The 24,593-nt window shown below is 33.7% G+C and overlaps 1 protein-coding gene across 1 annotated transcript in view; it reads left to right on the forward strand.

Moving 5' to 3' along the window:
• The window catches only part of DNAJC1 (DnaJ heat shock protein family (Hsp40) member C1), a gene marked incomplete at both ends in the record, with an annotated part of 121,511 nt that overhangs the window by 18,286 nt on the left and 78,632 nt on the right, over positions 1-24,593 (forward strand). The window contains 2 exons of the mRNA XM_084253409.1: positions 23,590-23,691; positions 24,153-24,199. Coding sequence (XP_084109535.1) covers positions 23,590-23,691; positions 24,153-24,199 — 149 coding nt within the window. The remainder of the gene's footprint in view (positions 1-23,589; positions 23,692-24,152; positions 24,200-24,593) is intronic.

Below are 24,593 nucleotides of genomic sequence, written 5' to 3' on the forward strand. Positions count from 1 at the left end.
GCCCACTGCTCCCCTCAGCAGTGTATTTCGTCAGTCTGCCTGTTCTGTTCCCCGGTCTGGTGAATTCTCTAACCCTCCTGCGCTTCTGACTGTACCCAGTGCTTGTATAAATAAATAAATAAATCTTAAAAAAAAAAAAAGAGAGACCACAGTTTGGTGTCTCTGAACTTTGTATTATTCCTATGAATGCTTGTAGATATAGTGAACAGCCAGCTATGGTATAGGCTGTTGTAATTCCTTAAGTCTTCATGGTGCTTATAGTGTAGAAGTGTGCTGCCCAGTATTGTAGCCCTAACCACATATGACTGTAGAATACATGAAATGTGGCTAGTTAGACTAAGTACATGAATTTTACATTTTATTTAATATTTAATTAACTTACAGAACAGATTTAAACCTGAAGGAGTATAAAATATTTTCTCATTAAAAACACCTTTATGTAGAACTTATTTCACTAACAATCAAATTTAATTTATGGATTAAGATGTGCTATAAGTGTAAAGTGTACACTGGATTTTGAATATTTAGTATGAAAAAATAATGTATATCAATTTTAATACTGGTTACATATGGAAGGATAATATTTTTGACATATTTAAATATTTTTATTAATTTTACATTTTTTTCCTTTTTAAAACATTGCTACTAGAGAATGTAAAGTTAGACATGGCTTACAGTATGTTTTGGGGGGATCACCAATTTAGTGCAGGTATTAGAAAACTGTGACCTGCCCTGTTTTAAACTACTGGTTTAGAGCATTGGACTCCAAACTGGGGGAACAGGTGCTTATATTGATTGCTCAGGAACATAAAATATAACTATTGGGTTCAGGAAGAAGTGTGAAAGCCTCTATTTGTTTATATTCATTTCATCCCCTAAAATTTTATATTTTTGTATGTGTTTTATAGTATACCATGATATATATTAGTATAGTAATTGACTACAAGCAAGTTAATGAATAGACATGTCTAATTAAAATGTAAATACAAAAATTAAAACTTTCCTGATAGGTCATGAGGTCATCTTATCAAAAATAGTTGGTTTGTAGCTATCACTGCTCCTTTCTTCTGTTGCTTACCATTGGCCCCATTTTTGTTGCTGCTTTTAATTGCTCATGCTGGTGTTGTTGTGGAAGAAAAAAGTACCAGGGGGACCTAGAAGATGGCTTGCTTTCAAGAACAGATTTAGAAAAAGGCAGACTGCTGCCTCTTTCTCTAACATAGCCTTAAAAGTTAATAAATAGCTTATATTGCAAGATTAAAGGCATAATTCTCCAGGGTTGTTTTTTGGTTGGGGTTTTTTGTTTGTTTGTTTGTTTTTTTTTTTTTTGGTGTTTGTTTGTTTTTGCCTTTTGTTACTCATTAGGAAGACTCAGGAAAATCTCAAACTGGGAAAGGTTCCTTGTTCCTAAAAAGGCAGTAACCTTTTAAGACAGTTTTTAACCTTTGTTGACTTAGGAAATACAGATTGCATGCCTTTAAACCTGCCTCAAACAATTTTGTGACATTTTCCCAGTATTTGACTAGCATTTGTACAATTATTGTTATTAAGATTCCATGTTATTCATTTGACAAGGAATTTTAGCTGATGGGGATAATATTGGTAGCTTCAGGAACTGTGTGTAGTAGGGAAATTAGGGTATTAGGATTAATGAGTAACAGTTTATGTGGATGGCCTTAATACTATAAGCAAATATATAATTTTATTGGCTCACCTACCTTATAGAAGCCAGACCTTTCATGTATGTCACCATTTCACAGCATTGGTCATTACCAGATATTTGCATTCCTAATTGTATGATGCTTTTCTAGGTTTTATAGAATGTGAGGAAGATGTGATCCTTGCTCTCAAATATAGTTTAAAAGAAAGATGCATAACTATTTGGGGATTAGAAAAATTAATACAATTTCCAGCAGTAGATCTATTTCTGTCTTTTAAAAAATATATAGCCCTTCAAGGTGCAATTTCTCTTTAGAGTAGTAAATTGTAATTATAGGTATAGGGACCTCTCGTGGCGCAAGGGGTTAAGCACCGCACTATGAAGCAATCCACAGCCTCTGCAGCTGGCCAGGGAGCAACCTACATGGCGCAGCAGACCTCTCCTGTCTCACCCACTGCTCCCCTCAGCAGTGTATTTTAGTCAATCTGCCTGTTGGTGTTCCCCGCTCTGTCTCTGGTGAATCCTATCAGCCCCCTGCATCTCTGGCCTGTACCCCAGCTCTTGTATGCATAAATAAATTTAAAAAATATAGATATAACTGTTTACACAGCATCTGGTTGATTTACAGATCTCTTCAATGCATATTAGGATTTTCCTATTACATCTTTGCCCATTTAATGTCACTTTTTCCCTTACTTCTCCCTAATCTATCTAGAAAAAACTTGAGGTGACTCTAACTTAAAAAAAAAATTATCCTTTAGACCAAAAAACTTGAGTGGTAATCAATTTATAGTTTCTGGTCCTTTATGAAGGACCTGTATAGTTTGAGTTTCTGGATAACCTCTCTTCCTTTGAAAGTGTTCCTTATTAAAACCAGATGGAGGTTAGCAAAGAAGGTATTCAGAACATTAAGTAAAATGGATGTGCTTCATGGAATTTGCAGAATTCATCAATACATGTAACAATGATTTATAATTGCATTTGGTCCTAACACATATCAGTATAGATCTAACAGGAACAGTAAGTAAGATAGCTAGTATGAAACACTAAGGTGAAAGGGTTAATTGGCCTTGCACAGTTCAATTTGCCACTCTAGTGGCACTTTCTGTTGTCTGTGTAAACAGAGTTGCTAAGTACTTTCCCACTAAGCTGCCACTCTTTTATTTATACAGTTGAACCACCAATGAGGAATGGATCAGTTTACCAGTTGTTAGACCTTTTCTCTGCCTTTTCAGCCACTTCATGCTTCCCTCCCCAGCTGTTGCTACATGCTTCTCTAATCTTTTTCCTTAGTCTTTATGATTTTGGTCTTTTTTTTTTTTTTTTGTCAGCTCCCTTTTTCTCTTATTTATTGACTCAAGTGTGTCGTTATATATACCTGGTTCTACTCATCAATACCTCATTCTTCTTGACCTCTACTCCTAATCATTCATTCTACTCCTGTTTCTATCTCAAAACTTGCTGCAACTCTCCCAAAAATCTTTTCCAAGTACACTTGAAGTATTCTTTTAAAATTTTTTTAAAACATTTATATTTTCTATAGTAAGAATGAAAAATCTCTCATTTTAATTTTCTTAACTAGTGAGATTGAATCTAATTTCCTTATTTTAAAATGACAACTGTTCAGACCTATCTAGTTGGTAAACTTCTTGCAAATTATATTTCAAAACTTTCATCTCCACAATCTTTGCTGATTTTTTTGCTTTGAACTAATATTGAGAACTTTATTTTTTAATGTATAAGTATTATTTTATTTATAACTTGTTTATTATATCCCTCAAGGGATTCTGATGTATTTTTAAAATGTATTTCTCATTGAGTTACCATTATTTTTCATCCTTGTTCATTTTTTTCACAATAAGGGATTTCCCCCCCTCAGGTGTGGACACCATAGTTATCCTACTACCAAATCACCCATAATCCTCCACCATAGACCGTTGTAACACTTTTTTTTTTGAAGTAGTGAGATAAATTTGTTAACCATACCAAATTGTTACATTCAGTATGTAACCTTGGGTACAAAAGCATATTTGAGGAATACAGATACTCTTCAGCATATGGTTTTAGATTCATTTCAGCAAAATTTCCTCTACTGCTCCTGTGGCTTCTGTTAATGAAAGAGAAGATAAGTTGTAGCCAAGTGCTAGGAAATATTTTATCCTTTTGTTAGGACTGCTAAGGACTGATAGAATCTTAGTATTGAGCAGAATGTTAGAAAACAGATTTGGTTTAATTGTGGTAGGTTTTTAGGAGTTAAAAGAGTATTCCAGTATCATCTCTAGGTTTTCTTTCAACTCAAATTCTTCAAGGTTGAGTCCAGTGTTTTGGGAGTCTCTGCAAGCAGGGATGGTAGCTGCCTTATTATCACTTAATACTGCTATAACATCATCTGTGATACATCAATAATTTTAAGATGCATCCTGAATTTAAAGAGCTTAAGATGTGGGGAAATTTTATTTTAAAGCATAGTGACTAAGTGCTCAGAGTTGGATTACTCTAATACCCACTAATTATATGATATTGGGAAAATAGCATGAACTCTAAAACTTAGTGTTCTCATCTATAAGGTAAGCAACCCTTACCTTGAAGGTGGCTGTGAAGTTTCAGTATGATAATATATCTAAAATATACTACCTAATAAATGATATCTAATACTTTATCTTCGTTTTTATGAGGATATACTTTTATTAAACTCCTTATATATTTTACCTTATATATTTTACTTATGTGGGAAATAGAAAGTTATGCAGAGGAAAAAATGCTGAGAAATTAAGATTGCAGTAGGTGAGTGGAAATTCTAGAAAAATTTTCTTACTGAACTTTAATTATTGGTACAACATAAAGCTACTCAGATATGCATTTATAGTTAAAAGATATCATTGTATATAATGAGTCATTTAGGAAACCTGATACTAAATTATTTCTTTACTTTGGAAAGTAATTGATTTTAAGTTGTAGATTTTGAAATGATACATCTTATAGCCATTATAAGAATTAAAGATTAAACCCATTGTCATATTTTAATTGTTTTTTAATCTGTGGTTAAGGATTGCTTTTTAATCTGTGAATTATTGCTACTGCACAGTTTGAAAGAGTAGGCAGTGCATCTGATTTGTAACTGCACTTGAATGATCCTCTCACTTGAAACAATTAAAATACTGAATCAAAGATGAGGGGGAAAGATTAAATGCAATGCTCAGCTGGCATATTCTTCAGAGCTTGAAAATTTACCTATCTCAACCTGGTGCTGGATGGAGAGACAAAAACATCTCTCCAGAGATTTTGTTACCATAAGTGAATCTTCAATGCAAATTGGCTCAGGAGTATTTTGTGTTAGATTTCCTTGATTACAGGTGAATATACAGCTTATGACTCTCAGGCTGGAAATTATATTTGCTAACTTCCTTTGAAAGTTGGGTGTGGCAAGGGCCAAGGTCCAGGCAATGAATTCTGAACAAACTCATGTGTGATCCTTCTGTGTCTTGCCTTAAGAAGGAGTGCCTACGGTCTGCCCTCTGCCTAATGGCCCCATCTTGTCTAGTGATAGTTGATTAAAACTCAAATCAACAGAACTTAGACACAAAGATTGAATTATGTGTTCAGCTGCCCCTCCAGGTATACACTGCTTATTTCTAGGCCATTATATGAAAAGGGAATAGTCTTCTCTTATTTAAAAAAGGGGAACAGTCTTCTCTTATTCTTATTTCTCTTGTTTATTTGTTAGAATCTTGTTACAGGAGCTTAGCCTATTTCCTAGCTAATGCCCTTTAACAAACAGCCAAATAGATTTGAATAGATTTCGTTTATTCATACTTCAATAAGTGAAAAAGGAAACAAAAATTCAAGGAGTAAATAAAAAGAACTGAAACTAACTGGAGAAATGGTTGATTCCGGAGCTGGGACTGGGAAGATAGAAGATAAACCTGAAAAACTGATGCATAGAAGTGCTTAAAATATAAGACTGGAATACTGTTCAGTGGTTTTAAAAAGCTGATACATGTAACAACTTGGATGAATGCCACAGACTATGCCAAGTGAATGACACTAAGCACATAAGACTACATACTGAATTATTTCATTCATATGAAATTTCTTAAAAAGTTAAATTAGGACCTCCCTGAATGGTGCAAGGGATTAAGTCTCAGCACTATGAAACTGTCCACAGCCACTGCAGAGAGTTTGATCCCCAGCCAGAGAGCCAACCCACATGTCGCAGCAGACCTCTCCTGTCTCACCCACTGCTCCCCTCAGTGGTGTACTTGGGTCAGTCTGTCCTGTTCCCCACTCTGTCTCTGGTGAGTCCTTTCATTCCCCCTCCCCCATGCACTTCTGGCATACACCCCAGCTCTTGTATGCATAAATAAATAAAAAGATCTTTTAAAAGTTGAAATTAAAGAGACAGTAAATTAGTGTTTCTTTTGGTTGAGGGCTGGGCAGCGATTAATTGTAAATGGACATGAAAGAAATTCGGGGCTGATACTATTCTAAAACCGGATTGTGGTGAAGGTTACACAATTGGATAAATATACTAATGTGCTATTGAATTGTGCACTAAAAATCGGGGCATTGTATATATGGATTATACCTCAGTAAGGCTGTAAAATTATTTGGGAGATAATATAAAAAAACATTGGAGGGGGCATGGCAAAAGCTAAACTCAACATAGCCCTCCCCCCCCAAAAAAAAAAAGTCAGTAATAAGGTAGCAGGCTCTAATTGTAGCCCTCTCCATTTTTGAGGAAGGATTAAAAAGTGGAAAGTCTCAATAATTAATAGTTTTATATTGGTGATTGGAATAATTTATTTCAACGATTTACCTACCATTACTATATATGCCTGACACTATTTTAAGAAGATAATATTGAACAAAATAAACTACCCTTATGATGCTTATGTTCTAGTGGGTGTGAATGACAATAAACATGTGAATATACCAAATACCTATACTTGAGATATATAAACAGTAACAGATAATTAAAGCTGTAGAAGAAAATTTATCAGAGAAGAGAGAGAGGTAGTGCTTCTTTGGAGAAATATTAATTTGATGCCTTTGCCCAATTTAAATAAAAGGATTGTCTGTCTTATTTATTGTTGAGTTGTTTTATTGTTGAATTGTAGGTATTATGCATATATATCCCTTATCAGATCTGTGATTTGCAGATGTTTTTCCCCTTCTGTGGTTGTCTTTTCATAGTGTCCTTCTAATACTGTCCTTTGATTTGCTTTGTTTTCTGTATGTTTTTTTGATCCTCAATTTCTCCATTATCGCTTGTCTTTATATTTTGTCAAGTTTGTTGTATACCATTTTTATCTTTTGGACTGTTTCTTAGTGGTTATATCACTATTATAAGTTTAAGATACTTAATCTAATTACCAAAATAACTACTAAGGACTTTGACTTTTTATATGAATAAAATGGAAAAAGATTTTTCCGTAAAATGGCTAAAGATTTTTGACTGGATCTGTTTTTTTGTTTTTTTTTTGTTTTTTTTTTAATAGAGGCATGTTTTCTTTCTTTCTTTGTTTGTTTGTTTGTTTATACATGCACTGGGTACAGTCAGAAGCGCGGGAGGGTGAGAGAATTCACCAGAGGCAGAGCGGGGAGCAGAGCAGGCAGAAGGACCGAAGTACACTGCTGAGGGGAGCAGCGGGCGGCAGGAGAGGTCTGCGCGCCATGCGGGACCCTCCTCCGGTGGCCGGGAAGCAGCCGGGGATCGAACCGGCGCCGCAGAGGCCGCGGGCAGCTTCGCAACCCAGCGCTCAACCGCTGTGCCACCGGGGAGGCCCCTGGATCTGTTTTTTATTTTGGTTTTGCTGCTGTTTTGGGTTTGCTGTTTGCTGAAAACAGACTGTTGAAGGAAAGGGCCCGGCAAGTGTTCAAATTGGGAGATGTGTTAGGTTTTATAATGATCCAAGGGGAAAATGATGGTAGCTTGAACCATGGTAGTAATTATGGAGGTATTAGTGTTCAGGGTCAGCGTGTGCTTTGGATGACAAAGCCATCAGGATTCGCTAATGAAGTGGATGAAAACTATGAGGGAAAGAGGAGACAAGAGTAACTCCAGAATTTTTTGGAAGTTGGAATTTTATTTGGATTTAGAATTCCAAATTTTAAGAGACCTTTATTAATAGAATTCCTCTTCAATTTTTTAAAAGATATTTTCCACCTATCTAAAGGATAGGATACATTCATATGTTGGATTTGTTTTGTTTTCCATTAAACTCTGAGAATATGTAATGGGGTTAATATATAACGGTCCATTTCTTCTACCTTCTGTGTATACAGTACTGAAAAAAACTGGCCTATTGAGAGTGCCAATCATTAAATACTGCAAGAGAGAAACTTGGCAAAAGAAGAAAGGAAGTTATATTTATGCTGGCCTCTTTCTTTTAGAAAGAACTTCAAAAGCAAAATCTCTATGCAAAAAATAATAATTTTGATACTAAATTTGATATTTAAATATACGAAATAAAGCTTATCTCCTCTAGTGATATGAAATGCCTAAAAAAGCAAATCTATACAGATGGGCATGAGAGATTTTTGGAATGATGAAACTATTTTAAGCTAAATTTTGATGACATTGCACAACTCTATAAATTTATTAAAGTATCATTTTATAAGTATTAAAATATTAACCAGAATGATCAAGGAATGAGAGTTTTATTTTCTTAAAACTGAAAAATATAAGCCCTAAAAGACACCTGATTTAAGTGTAGAATGACTTTTGTAATAGCACCTTCTTAGAGGATTCTTGAGTCTATTCAATACATGAGAAATACTTAGAATACTACCTGGCATATATTAAGAACTCAATAAATACGTTGGCTGCTGTGGCTTTGTTGTTGGTTTAGCATAATAATTCATACATATAATCAAAACTACAAGCTTTTCAGTGTCTCTGATTTATCATTTCCCAGTAAAAATTAAAGAATAAAGTCAGATTCTGAAATTTTTATGTTACTAATATGTAAAAAAAAAAATGGTTCAGTATATATGTTAGCCAATGGGGGAGTTTCTAAACATGATTATAATACTAAGTTAACTATATTCCTACATGCTATTTCATACACAATTTTTTTTTAGTATTTTAAAATTATGTCAAATGGCATTCTAATGCTCTTATAGGGCAACGTCCCTTGAATTGAGACATTATTTCATTGGCCTTTTCCTCTGGGTGCTGTAATTGTTTTTTTTGTAAGGACTTTCTTTGACAGTCCTAACTCCTGTAATGTAATTTGAGTAGTATGTGTTCATAAAAAAAAGATACTAAATTTTTTCTATTTGGATGCCTGACTTGCACTCTCATTTTATCATTTTTTTCTTTTCCCCATTTAAAAAAATCCTTATTCTGATCTTTCCTCATCAATAGGCTGTTGAAGACATTTTTGGGAAACATTGCTATGTTTACATTCTCAGAATACAATGAGTGTTCAATTTATTTAAATCTAGGTTATTTTTCAAGGTAATAAATAATACTTAGTATCATCATAGTTTTATTCTTTTAATAGCTATGGTAATATAGTATAGAATTCATTAATCTTACTAATTTTTCATGTTTTTCTGTCTCTTACTGGATATGCTTATTTTTGAATTTTTGAACTGTCTTTGTATGAAATATATCATCAAATTAAATAATTATTTAATTCAAAGTATTCTTGTATATTTTGCAAATCCAAAAATACCAAGAGTTTCAGATTTATAGACAACATATAGTCCCACTATTTTTAGAAACAAATGACTAATTTTTCCATTATGTGACTAATAAGTGGCATAATTTGAAAAAGCCACAAATCCATTCTTGAACCAATAAGGAGGATATGGTATAGAATGTATCCATTTCTTTCTCTTTCTTTTATTCTTCATTTTTATTTTTTAAGTTCAGTTTTAGTTTGCTACCACTTGATGGCAGTGATGGAGCTAGAGCTACCCTAAGAAGGTTAGGGCAAGAGCTCATTATGAATAACAAAAGGGTAGATACAAAAGAAATTTCTGACATTTTAATATTATTCACATTTCTAGGTGATATTACTTATATTGCAAGTGACAGAAATAGGTGAGAAAGCCTCTAGATGGAGCTTCAGTACTTTCTAAGGGAGAACATTTACTATATCTTTCCAAATATGTTATATGTAATATATTGACTCCAGAATGAATTTTTTTAAATAATATTTAAAAAGTGAATATGTATCAATTATAATTAAGTAAATTATCAAGTCCACTAATTTGAAAAATGGTTAAGTATCTTAAATTTTTATTCATTGTTAAAATTCGTTTTAAAAAATGTATATCAAAAGTGTCAGTCTAATGCTAACTAGTATCAAACAAGTTAGTAAAAATTTTGTTGCTAGAAAATCAGGTGCTTAAAATCAGTATTGGAGCATAATTAAATATTACCATCTAGATTGTTGATTGTTATGTCATCAGTCAACATTTCAGTTCTTAAGAGAACAAATATTTTTACAATTCAGTTCTCCAATTAAAAATTTAACTGAATGCTTTAATAAATTTTATGTAAGATATTCTTTAAAAGAAATTACATGTTCTTTACCTATAAATATTCTTACTCCCAAAATGTTTCCTTTTATAATCAAATTAACAGTCCATTATAACTATAGAAAGTCAGGTTGTCCCTTTTTTTAGGGGTAAAAATGGATGTAAATGTTGGTAAACTGTTGATTTTAATGTCTACTTCTTTCAGAATATCAAGATTGTTCAAAAAAGGAATAGTAAGTTTCTACATGTCTACCATGGGTTAATTTTGATTATATGTTTATAGAGCATTTGAATAAGTATTTGCTATGGTTTGCAATTAGTGTTTTTAGCATTGATTGTATATTAGAGGGACCTTGGATAATATTTGGTTTGATATTAGCAAGAAATAATAATTGCTTTATATTGAAAGGGAATGTAAAATCGGAAAATCATATGAGAAACATGAAAAATGAATTGCAGTGGTTTTACTTTTCAGTTTTTTGGATAAAATCCTTATTCTCTACTGAGGCAAAACGCTCATTGAAACAAAATTGATGCCTGCAAAGTTTTACATTTATATTTAGTGACAATAGTACTAATAACAGTTGATTTTCTTTTTGGCTAAGCGGGCATGGCACAAATTCATTTCAGGTTAAATAGTCAAATATGCAGCATAATTTGCTTCTTGTTCACCTCAGTAATAAGTCTCCCAGAAAACCATGTGTTGCTTTGTTCCCTGATTTTTAGACCTCTAGGAAGAAGGAAACATATTTCTGAAACATAATATTTTTTTAAATAAATTTTATTTTCATATTCCCCATACAATTGCAATCCCCTTATTTTAACCCCAATCCCTCCCCTCCACGCCCCCCACCCCCCATAGTGTCTCTGGTTCATAGTTGCTTGTTGATTTTGATTTTCACTTTCTTATAGTTATTCATTTTCCTGGTCCCTTATTTAAGTTTTCTAGATTCCTGCTATGAGTGAGACCATCCGGTATTTTTCTTTGAAACATAGTATTTTGAGCATCTTTTTATTATTAATATCTTCTAAACTGATAATTGCTTTAAACTAGCTCAACTGTGTAATGAAATGAACTTGACAAGCTATGTATGGTCTGTTTCTTAGGAATGAAAAAATTTGTTTTGCTACTACAAATATCTATAAATGGTAACTCTTTAATAATAGTTACTCATGAAATAAATTCATATAAAATAGTTATGATTACATTTCAACTTAAATTCCAACTTGAGAAATTTCTTACAAAGGGAAACTAAAACATGCATTTCTCTTAAACACTTGACCTATAAAGAAATCCAATTAATATTACATGTTAAATCCTTTTTCAGGGCAAAAAGAATAAAGCATGGTGTTATTGTTTGCTGCAGTCAAACAAGTTTAAACTGTCTTTAATTTGCTGGAGGATCAATCCCTCCATTTTACATTGAGGTTACTGAATTGCATTTTCTCCTTTTTATCTTAGGTTTATTGGTGGTACATAGTATCAGTTCTCGTTTTTTTTATTTAACTTATTTTTATATGTTGCAGGTAGTTCCACCAAAAGCTATAAAGAAACATTAATATTGAGTAACAATTATAGAATATTGTACCCGTTTTCAAAATTAGTCCTATGAACATCATTAGCAGTAAATTTTATCAGTGTCAATAAGGCAAAAATAAATTATCCAAGTAGGAAAGGATGATCAGTCCTCTCTTCTTTTTGTAAACTAATTTTAATTTTCCTGAAATGTAGTCTACTGAACAGATTTTTATTAAACTGTATGTTGAAATATAACATAGCATAATACGTAATAACATAAACTATATTATTGTTAATAAATAATATATATATATTAAAAAACACTGACGTAACTCTTGCCATTAGTGCAGACTTTGATAATGCAAACTATGGTTTTCAGTTGGTGGTATATATATTCCAATTAGTTATGTATGTATTCAAGTAATATTTGTCTTTTTACCGAGTTATAGTTTTGATTTTATACCATTTTGGATAGCTTTCAACTACTATCAAAAATATACAGCAGCTAGAAAAACTTTGTGACTCTCTAGATGTTATTTTGTTTCATTCCTAGTGTGTAAGAATTCCTATGTACTTTAAAAAGTACTTTTCTGTCTGTGGTTAGCTGACAATAGACCTGTGGCTTTCAGAGGAGGTGAAAGAGGAATGAGAATGTAGAAGGGCAAGAGGGAGGCTGGAAAGCACAATGGACGATGGTGGAGGACTTACGGGTACTTTGAGGGTAGGAGTGCTGTGGTGACTACACTAAGGTGGGAAATCTTTTCCTGTCAAAACATTAGCAAGGATGTAAAACAATGGTAGTTAAATAATAGTACATTTTTAAGAATAGGTTTATACATATAGTAAAATAATTTGTCTACTTTGTATTATACCATCAAGCTACCTAAATAGCTTTTGAAATAGTTTCTCAAAGCTAGCTTACTTTGGAAAAAAGTTTTTTTAAGAAGTACTACACAGATTTCTTGAGATCTTCTCCTACACTGGATCAAAGCCTCTCCCTAAAATTTTCATTATTAATCAGAAAAAAATGATTACTTCTCTAATAACATTGTGATTTTTTTAAACTAGAAGCAAAATGTACTGATGAACAACTCACTGAATTTAGTCTTCTGTAGTCTTTAAAACATGAAGGTAAATAACACTAAGTGAAAGTCAGTAGTAATGTAATTAATGTAGATATAACTTTTACAGTAAAGGTGTTATTTTAGGGGTTCCCTGGTGGCGCAAAGGTTAAGATGCAACCTATGAAGCTGTCCACAGCCTCTGTAGCACAAATTCGATCTCCAGCCAGCCAGGGGGCAACTCACATGGCACAGCAGACCTCTCCTGTCTCACCTGCTGTTTCCCTCAGCAGTGCACTTTGGTCAGTCTGTTCTGTTCCCCACTCTGTCTCTGGTGAATCCTCTCAACCCCCACATTTCTGGCCTATGTCCCAGCTCTTTTATGCATAAATAAAAAAATCTTTAAAAAAAAAAAGGTGTTATTTTAACTTTAAAATATAAATTTTATGTTAATGCTCTTTGAAGTAGCCCTGATTTTTTTAACAAATTTATTGGTTGCAAATACACATGTGGTGGTATGCAAAAATTATGGTTACACTGTACCTCCAAATTTTATGATACTTAATAAAAATTATTTTTTTAAAGATTTATCTATTTTTTTTATACAAGATCTGGGGCACAGGCCAGAGGCATGGGAGGGTGAGAGGATTCACTAGAGACAGAGCAGGGAGCAGAACAGGAAGATGACCGAAATATACTGCCAAGGGGAGCAGCCGGCGCAACAGGAGAGGTCCACCACGCCATGTGGGAATCTCCCTGGCCAGCTGGGAATCGAACCTGTGCTGCAGAGGCTGCGGACAGCTTCGCAGCGCTCCACTTAATAAAAATTAGTTGCTCTCTAAAGACATAACTTTGATATGAATTAGGTTATAATGAACACTAAATAGTAAAGTCGTTTCATATAAGGCAAAGTACATAGAGTAGAATACATATTATATAAATGTAGTTATGTAAAGTTTTGTGAGAAATTGAGAATAATGACATAGTTGTGTCATCAATAAGAAATAATAGTAATGGAAACATTAGGAACTATTTTAGAAAATTTTTTACTTTTATATCATGTATTCTATAAACGTCAGCTCAATAATATTTTTTAGTACTTTAAAGAAATTTGTGTTGACTTAATCTTCCTGACATATTAATTGAATTCCATAGTATAAAAATAATAATAGCTAGGTAAATTCATCCACTTGAGGATGAACTATGAACAGGAAATTTCAATAGATATAACAGTATTAAACTATTATAAAAATGCATATGAATTAGGTGTGTATGAATCAGAGCCACTAAATCAGGTAATTTTGACCAAAATTCTTTTTTTTTTTTTTTAAGATTGATTTATTTATGCATACAAGAACTAGGGTCCAGGCCAGAGGTGTGGGGGCGGGGATGGTGAGAGGACTCACCGGAGACAGAGTGGGGAGCAGAACAGGCAGACTGACTGAAATACATTGCTGAGGGGAGCAGCGAGCGAGACAGGAGAGGTCTGCTCCGCCATGTGGGTAGCTCCCTGGCTGGCCGGGGATCAAATTCACGCTGCAAAGGGTGCCAATAGCTTCAGAATGCTGTGCTCAACCCCTTGCGCCACCAGGAAGGCCCCTTTGACCTAAATTTTGTAACTTAAATTTTCATTCTAGACCTGTTGCAAAGACTGGTTGAACAAAATACTGAAATTGAAATATTTGTGTGTTGAGTATTCATCTTAGATTTGTTAGCGATTTTAATCAAAAATAGATTTTCATGTCTTTTTTAATCCATTCGTTTCCTTTTTTTATATTCAGTTTAGCAAGACTGTAACTTTACATGTAAATGAATTTCTGAACTCACTTGGAATGTCCTTTATTGTAGGATAAAAAGCATACCTATCTTTTAAAGCTTTTATAGATTTGTAGTAATATTTCTCAATTGTGAAATGTAATTAATGAGGAAGAATAATAGTGTTTTATTGGACATATGTGTAAAGGAACAAATGAAATAACTTTTAGAGTTATTTCATAAACTTAGTTTTCTTACAGACTAAAACAAATACTGCATTTAAAAATAAATTTTATCCAGGGCCTCCCTTGTGGCGCAAGGGGTTAAGACGCAACCTATGAAGCTATCCGCAGCCACTGCTGCAAGAGTTTGATCCCTGGTCAGGGAGCTGCCCAAATGGCGTAGCAGACCTCTCCTGACACACCCGTTGCTCCCCTCGGCAGTCCATTTCAGTCGATCTGCCCGTTCTGTTCCCCGCTCTGTCTCTGGTGAGTTCTCTCACCTCCCCTCACACCTCTGGCCTGCACCCCAGTTCTTATATGCATGGATAAATAAATCTTAAAAAGTAAAATAAAAAAATAAAATAAATTTTATCCTAATGGGTGCAATATTTTGCTATGAAAAGTCAAAGCCTTTATACTAAAAATTATAGTATGTCAATATAAATTATATACTTGAGTAGTCATAATTATTTGCGTACCTAATAATCAGGTTATCTAGTTTAAAATAATAATAAGAATGTAAACATAATACTACTTGGAGAGTAAACTTAAGAATTTGGGGTAACTTGTCTATAAATTTTGTCTCTAAGGTTTTTAAGAGGTGGAGTAACATTTAAATTTAGATGTCCTTTCATTTAATAAAGGCTTAGTAGTCAAATTTTTTGTTTTAATTTTTACTTCTTAAAAGTTAAATTTAACATTTACTTTTTAGAAAGCTAATTTGGTATGCTTTTTTACATTTAAAAGTAGTCATGATTCATCACTTTTTGAATGGGAGAAAATATTTGCACACCATGCATCTGGCAAGGTACTGATATCTAAGATCTATAAAGAGCTTATACAATTCAACAAAAAAGAAAACAAATAACCCAATCCAAAAAAAAAAAAAAAAGAGCAGAAGAACTAAATAGGTATTTCTCCTAGGAAGACATACAGATGGCCAACAGGCACATGAAAAAATATGCTCATTATCACTTAGCATCAGGGAATTGCAAATCAAAACCACAATGAAATACCACCTCACACATGTGAGAGAAAGACCCATATCAAAAAAGACTAGAAACAACATGTTTTGTCAAGGATGTGGAGAAAAAGGAACTTTCCTGCACTGTTGGTGGGAATGTAGACTGGTCCAGTCACTATGGAAAACATTGTAGAGATTTTTCAAAATATTAAAAATAAGTCTACCACATGATGCAGCAATTCCACTCCTAGGTATTTATTCAAAGAATGCAGAGCACTAATTCAAAGGAATATTTGCATTCGTATGTTCATTGCAACCCTGTTTACAATAAATAAATAAGTTATGGAAACCTAAGTGCCCAAAACAGATGAGTGGATTAGGAAGATGTGGTATATGTACACAATGGACTACCACTCAGCTATTTAAAAAAAAAAACAAAAAAACTCTTGCCACTTGTGACAACATAGATGGACTAGAGGGGATTATGCTAAGCAAAGTAAGTGAGAAGGGAAAAGACAAATATTGGATGGTGTCACTTACCATGTGGAATACAGAGAACAAAACAAAGGGCCAAGCAAAACCAAACTGATGACAACCCTAGATATCTGTACAATTAAGGCTACCAGAGTAGGAAGGGAAGGGAGAAGACAAACTGGGGAAAGGGCACGTGGACAATAGAGGAGGACTTTGGGGTGCCTTGGTGGTGGGTGTGGTATGGTAACATAGGCCAAAAGGGTGTGGACATATGACTAGGTATATACTGGGTATATACCTAGGAATGAAAGTGCTGGAGCATAATTATGTGCATATTCAGCTTGTAGGTACTTCCAAATAGCAAGTTCAGTGGATAAGTTTCAGTACTCATTTTACCTGACAGTAGCAGTATTGAAACTGTTGACCTTTTTCATTCTTGGAATAAAACTACTCTTCTATGATATTCTACCTACCTCTGTTCTCTGACATTAATTGTTTGCACTAATCATACTCAATGAGAACCTCCTTACAAGTAAACTATTGCAATTCCTACCAGCCAGCGCCAGAACTATACCTACCTCATTCAAAGGAATACCCAATACTCATGATGAAGCTGATGTTTGAATACTAGGACCTCTTCTAACACTATCACAGGATAACCAATAAGTGACCTTATTTACTGGTAGAATTGGTGTTTGCCTTATTTCTGCATTCTATGTTAAAGTGCATCTGGTTGGCCAAACCTAAATCTCTTCTAGTTTTTCTCTTGTTTTCTAGCTTCTGTAATATGGGGAGGCACTCTAGAAAATACATTGTCAAATGTAGTAGCCACTGACTAACTACATGTGACTATTTAAATTTACTGAGCATCTCAAGTGCTTAGTAGCCACAAGTAGCAACTGGCTACCTTAAGGGACAGTGCAGATACAGAACATTTCTGTCATTGTACAAAGTTATTTTGGACAACGTTAGACTAGAAGGAAATGGAATGAATATCTCCTTTACCATAGTAGTCATTATCCTTAAGGTAGGGTACGCTTTGAATAGAATTTTGTGGGGGTGGCTTGGAGGAGGATCATGGGAGTGTTTAAGCATGGGAGTGTTTGGACTGCTGGTAAATTATATAAAGTGGCTGAAGAAAAAATAATAATTGAGATTCACTGATAGGTTTTTGGCCTCTGCTACTGAGTAGATAATGGTACCATTTGCCTGGGAGAGAAAGATTGGGAATAGAGCAAATTTGGGAGAGTTATGATTTTTAATGGGAACATAGCATAAATTGAAAGAATTGATCTCTGTCCTCAAGGGATTAAGAGTTCATACCCTGAATAAATTAGAAATTTATCCTGACAATTGTTGAAGAAAAGATAAAGCATAGTGCCTGTTTATATGGAAGTCCGGGTTGCTGCCTCAGTCACATGCTGACTACAGATAATTACAGATTATTTGGAATTGTCTTGTGAGGCATGAGGACTAGGGAAATGGAGAGAGGAAATGGAAATGGAAATTTTTATTGATTTGACAATACATTTTGAGTACCTATTACATGCAAGCATCAGTTATATAATAGTGAACAAACTAAACACCCTCTCTATCCTCTATCCTATACAGTTTTATACATCCTATCTCTATCCTTATACAGTTTTATAAGGAAAGAGCACTGAAAACTCTGCCTGCATGATCTGAGAGAGATTTCTTATTCTACTTGTTATTAGGGACTGATAAACTTTTACTGTAAAGGGTCAGATAGTAAATATTTAGGCTTTGAAGGCCAAAGAGTCTCTACTGCAATTATTTAATATAAACACATAAGTTAACATATGTGGTAGTGATTCCCCAAAATTTTATTTACAGAAACAGGTGGTGTTTGGCTTATGCTTTGTAGTTTGCTCGTTTCTGATTTATATCAATGGGGATTGTCAATGATAAAAAATTCACTCTATTTACAGTTTTTCTGAAATGTGAGACCTACCATTTTCAGGTGTGCCAGGTGGTAGAAAAATTCCTGACTTCTTAAATCAGAAGACAGTGTTCAGGATCTGACCAAAGTAAACTCTTCTTAATAAAACATAGTATTGTGTCAAAAAAAAAAAAAAAACCTCTCAAGGATATTAGATCAAAGAGAAGCACATATATTTATTTGGTTATCATATTTAATAAGAAGGGAAGACTATAGTTATCCATATTGAGGCACATAGTTAAGGAACTTCAAACTCTGGCTAACATCTGCAAATCTTAATTTGCCTAGTGTTGCTATCCAAGATCAACTGCCTCAAAGTTAGTAATTTCATTTAATCTCTTTGACAAGATAGATTAAATGAAATAATCTTGGATCATTAATCAAATCATTAATTAAATCAAATAATCTTGGATCATTTTCACATCTGATATTACTAATTAGAAACTCAGGTTAACCTCTTAATGATGACTTTGTTTTCTTTAGTCTTGTCTTTGAATGTAAATTTATTGATCAACAGATTCTCCCCCCACCCCCAAGAGAAAGCTAAAAACTGTGTGCCTGGATACAAGTGTATTTACTACTAGAAGAACTAAATAATAAAGATGTTTAAAAGAAGTTGACCTGGTCAATGGACCAGGAGGATAAAGCAAGAAACATCATCATAACTAACTTCAGGACTAAAGGATTTATAACTCATTGAATATAAAATCCAAATTAAACTGTAACAGCAAAAGGTTTGAAAATAAATATAAAAAATTTTCCATTGCAAGAAAATGTATGAAGCATTTTACTTCATGATAAAATTTAACTCTGAGCTTCCATGGCTAATGTGCAGGATAAGGCTTTAGGTTCTTTCATTATGGATCTCTGTTCAGGTAAACTGCTTTAGGAGAAATCTGTTGAAACATATGTAAAATTATAGCTTTAATCAGCTTGTTTGGCCTCAAACTATAAATAGTATCCATGACAGGTTAGTCTATAACAAAATCCTGGTTATTAATGCTCATGTAGAACTTTTCTTATTATTCTTGAAATCCAAAGTCAGTAAGAATAACTTGTTAGCTAATAGATAAAATCCAATGCAGTGAAAGAATATGTTCTACAACCTATTTTGAATTTGAACTTAAAATATGTTTGGATTAATTAACATGTTTAAGTTGGACACACCTCTGCTCTCCCCATAAGAGTAAAATGGGAGGCATTCTCCAAAATGTACATAAAAGAATCCAACCTCAAAAGACAGCTGCTTCTTATATCTAATTACTAAAGGACTGATTTGACAAGAATACCAGAACAATTCACCAAACAATCCTTTCTGGTAACCACATGGGTAATCTGAGACTATATTTCCATAATGAATTTATCTTGAAAAGGCGGATCCATTCATGTCACAAATGGCAAAATTCATTATTTTTTTGTGGATAAATAATATTCTTGTGTATGCATGTACATACTTTTTTTTTTTACCCATTCATTCATTCATTGACACAGGTTTTTTCCCATTTCTTGTACTATAAATAATATCCACAAGTGGGTTTGCTAGATCATATGGTAGTTCTATTTTTAATTTTTTGAGGAATCTCCATACTTTTTTCCATAGTGACTGCACCAGTTTACATACTCTGGTTTCTCTTCAGAGTGGATAAATCTTTTGCTGTTTATATTCTCACCACCAGTGCAGAAGTGTTCCCTTTCTCTACATTTTTGCCAACATTTGTTATTTTTAATAATAACCATTTTAACAGGTAAGAGGTAAATCTCACTTGTGGTTTTGTTTTGTATTTCCTTTGATGATTAATGATGTTGGGAATCTCTTCATATATCTACTGGCCATCTGTATGTTGTCTGGAAAAATGGTCCTTTGCTCGTTTTTTAATTTTTTGGGCAATATATGATTTTTTCCCTCCTCAGGTGTGCTCATTTTTAATTGAATTTTTTTTCTCCTGTGTTCTTTATATATTTTGTATCTTAACCCTTGTTAGATAATGTGGTTTAAAAATAGTTTCTCCCATTTGGGGCACTGCCTTTTCATTTTGTTGATTATTTCCTGTACTGTACAGAAGCCTTTTAGCTTGATGTGGTTCACTCATTTATTTTTCTTTTTTTGGCCTTTGCTTTTGGTGTCAGATCCAAAAATTTATCACCAAGACCAATGTTAAAAAGCTTAGTCCCCATGTTTTCTTGTAGGAGTTTTGTTGCTTGGGGTCTTACATTCAAGTCTTAATACATACTGAGTTACTTTTGTGTGTGTGTGACAAGATATTAGCCAGTTTCTTTCTTTTTGTATGTGAATTGTACAGTTTTCCCTGTAGCATTTATTGACAGAAATAGAGCAAACATTACTGATATTTGTATGAAAGCACAAAAGACACCAATACTAAAAGCAATCCTGACAAAAAAGAAAAATGGAAGGTATATTCTCCAAGACTTCAAATTATACTATAAAGCAATATGGTGTTGGAATAAAAATAGGCAAACAGATCATTGGAATACATTTGAGAGCCAAAAATAAACCCATACTTATATGGACAGTTAATTTATGACAAAGGAGCCAAGAGTATACAATGGAAAGTCTCTTCAACAGATGGTGTTGGGGAAACATAGCAGCCACATGCAAAAGAATGAAACTAAACCATACACTAAATTAACACAAAATGAATTAAAGACTTGGATGCAGGACCTGAAACCATAAAATACATAGAAGAAAAGAATAGACAGTACAGTCCACAACATTGACTTTAGAGATGTCCTTAGGAAAACAACTCAAAAACAAAGGAAACAAAAACAAAAATTGTCCTGTATATCAAACTAAAAATCTTCTGCACAGCTAAAGAAACTATCATTAAAACTACTAGACACTCTACCAAATGGAAAAAATTTTTGCCATGCCACCCCAATTGCAGTGTTTCCAAATTCCCAGGTTGGAGTCTGACAAACTCCCACTGCCCCATATTGGATCCAGGCCCACTCTAGTGTCAGGGAAATTCCTACCAAGGAAATTCACATTATCCTGGGTTCCCTGACACACTCCCCCTCGCCTCCTGTTATTCTTTCCCTCAGGGGCCACCAACCTTAGTTCTTAAACTCCTGGGGATTCCTGGAGTTGTATAGCTGTCAGAGTGTCTGGATTTTCCTAGGAACACATGTCATTGTTTTTTTCTAGTTGTTTTCAAGGTAGAGAGTGATTCTAGCCTCTTTATTTTGCCATGTTTTAGGTGGAATCTTTGTCATTAGCTAAAATTAAATACATACGTATATACTTATTTGAGGTACAACTTGTCTAGAGTATGTTGTTGTCAATAGAGAACCATCCACCATCCCCCCCCCCACACACACCCACCCAGATTTCTTAGCTCTATTCACTTATGGTGGAGTTTTTTGATAAATGACCCTACCGAGCAGATTCTCTAGAGGAAAATAGGCAGTATTTTGTGTAGCCTAACAGGCCAGATCCTTAGTCAAGAAAAAATTGTCAATTCACAGTTGGCCCAAGAAGATGGGCCAAGGTGGTCAGTGATAATGCCAAGAAAGTTGGAAAAATTAAGTGATGGTAGCTACTGAAGTACTGGAAGTAGAAGAGCTATCTGGCCATGTTTACATTTAGGGTACACACGGACAGAAAAATGGAGGATTGGTGGGCCTCCCCGGGTGGCACAGGCAGTTGAGCACAATGATGTGAATCTGTCCACAGCCTCTTCAGCGCTGGTTCGATTCCCGGCTTGCCAGGGAGAAACCCGCATGGTGTGGCAGACCTCTCCTGTCTTGCCCACAGCCGTGTATCTCAGTCAGTCTGCCTCTTCTGCTTCCCACTCTGTCTCTTGTGAATCCTCTTCGCCCACAGAATGTCTGATCTGTACACAGGTTCTTGTATGTATGAATAAATAAATCTTTTTTAAAAAATGGAGGATTGGGGTCACTACAACAAGACTAGAAAAAGGGAAATGCTTTAAGTGGTTTTTGGTCATTTTATTTTAAGTTATGATCCACAATAAATATGTATTAATTTTATAACACTAGAAATCACATAAACTTATTTTGTAGAAAATCTACTTTTGGAATAATTTTCTCTATGATATAATGCCAATTTAATGCAATCTAAAATTATAGTCCCAATTAGAGAGTGATTTGATACTTCTTTGATCCATAAAATTTCCATCAGAAATTTCCAGGAAATAAACATGTTACCTATATTTTAATGTAAGAAACACATCAATTCCACCCAGCAAATTAGAGTGAAAATTATAACCATATTACCTGCAAAACTTACTCTGCTAATTTTATAGCTCCTTAGCCCTCCACAAATTACAAAAACATTCACACCTACGTTGAAACTTTTAAGTAGAGTGACAGCCTGGAGCAATGAGCCCCGAAAATTGATAGTGAAAATAGTGGTTTATAAAGGGAAGCTTGAGAGATTAATTATAGCCTCACTTTGTCTCTTCTCAAATTGTGTTTCTTTAACAGATGTTTAGTCCCTGGTAACCAGATTTTTGTTTTGTTGTAGTTATTTGAACTTTTTGGTAAAGTAGTTTTCAGAATTAATTTGACAAATATTTGGCTATAAAACTAGAGATGAGATTTAATAAGCAACTCTGTCATCATTTTGTCTTATAAGTATTTTTGCTATTGAGATAACTTTTCAATTTATTGGAAATAAAGTCATAAATACATCTTGGCATATATTTTATACTAGCTTGTAAAATGATGTTCTCTGAGTTTACCTGTACACACAGGACTCCATAAAAAGTCATTTTATCAGCCACTTAAACCAAAGTACTTACTAAGAGCAAGTTTGTAAATATATTTACTCTGTTTAGAATTAGGTAAGTAGTGGGCAAACTTATTTTTGCAAATTACACTTAGGAAACCATTGAAGACACTCTTTAAGGTACTAAAAAAAATAAGTACAATATACATATAACTATTTCTAATTATAATTATTTTGGATAAATGCAAATTTAACTGCCTTCAAATAGGCATACTTTTGACAAGTGAAAATGAGATTCCATAGACAGTGGGCGAATAGTAAATTCAATATAAATAACAATGAAGAAACCACATATGGTAAGCCTGGGATTCAGAAATTGACTTTAAGATTCTCAAATAAATAAAGCTCTTCTTTGAAGGCAGACAGATGTATTAATTTTTAATTTGTTTCCTTTTGATCTCTTAATTACTGGGAAAGATTTATAGGTTAATTTTGGGAAGGCAAGTGTTTTTGAAAAGTTTTGCCAAAAACTGTCTTCTTTAAATGACTGTATGGTAATGAAAAGTTAAGAAGAGAGCCAAATTAGATTGAATAATTGTTCAGTCATGTGGGTCAGGCTAGTTGCATAGCCTGGTTGTTAGACTGATTGCTCAAATTACATTGCCTGGGGTCTTGCACTTGGTTGGCTGTCTTCTCAGATCTTAACAAGGTTCTGGGAATTTCTTTTTCTGACAAAGTTTGCTTTGTGTTTTTCCCTGCCCCCACCACCTCCAGGATGCTTCATCTGCAGACATTAGAAAAGCATATCGTAAGCTTTCACTAACTTTGCATCCAGACAAGAATAAAGATGAAAATGCAGAAACTCAGTTTAGACAAGTAAGTGAAACATGCTATTATTTTATGTATTTTGTGACAAAGTTATAAATAAGTGTTTATGACAGAATTAGTAACATGTAGAATATTTCCACTTGAAAATGAGATTAAATAGTAATATATTCAAACAAAATATGTTTTTACCAATGTTTTTATATTAGAGTGTTAGTCCAGGGAGGGTCATATTTGTCATAACTTTGTTGTGTAAATTACAGCTTCTGCTTTTAAAACGCACATTTTAAGATAATTTTTAAGATTTTTGTTTTAAGTTTTTTTTCATGTCACGAAGATTTGTTTTGATATTAAACATTTTTAACCTCTCATGGCACTACTGAAAACGTAAAATGTTACTAATTTTTTTTCTGTTCATTGTTTATGTGAGCACATAGGGCTTTCTGCATGTGCCCTGTAGTATATTCACCTTTCTTGAGTATTTTTATTTTAAAGCAATGCTTCTGTTTTAGTTGGTGGCCATTTATGAAGTTTTAAAGGATGATGAACGAAGGCAGAGGTGAGTGTTCATTTCTGTTTTTGAACTAAGATATTACAGTTTGACGTTTCCATTTATAGAGGAAAGAATTCTCATTAAAATTTAATTTAATACTTTGCTTTTTGTTTCTTCCAAGATATACAACATTTGTAAAATGTATGTTTAGAGCATAGTTAATCTCTATTGAAAATATTCACTAGGTTGATTCAGTTCATACAGACTTTATGAGTCATGGCATCAGCAAGTCATGGCTTCATTAGAACAATTTTTAACATGAATATATGTGCCCTGGAAAATACAAATACCACCTGACTTCAAACAAATGCCCAGTTTCGATATATCGGTAATAGCTTCTGTCTGTGCTTGGTAATCTTCTTCTTGTTTCTGTTTTTTAACTTTTATAATTAGGCTGAAG

Source organism: Talpa europaea (assembly GCF_964194135.1).
Source record: "Talpa europaea genome assembly, chromosome: 14".
Taxonomy (NCBI): Eukaryota; Metazoa; Chordata; class Mammalia; order Eulipotyphla; family Talpidae; genus Talpa; species Talpa europaea.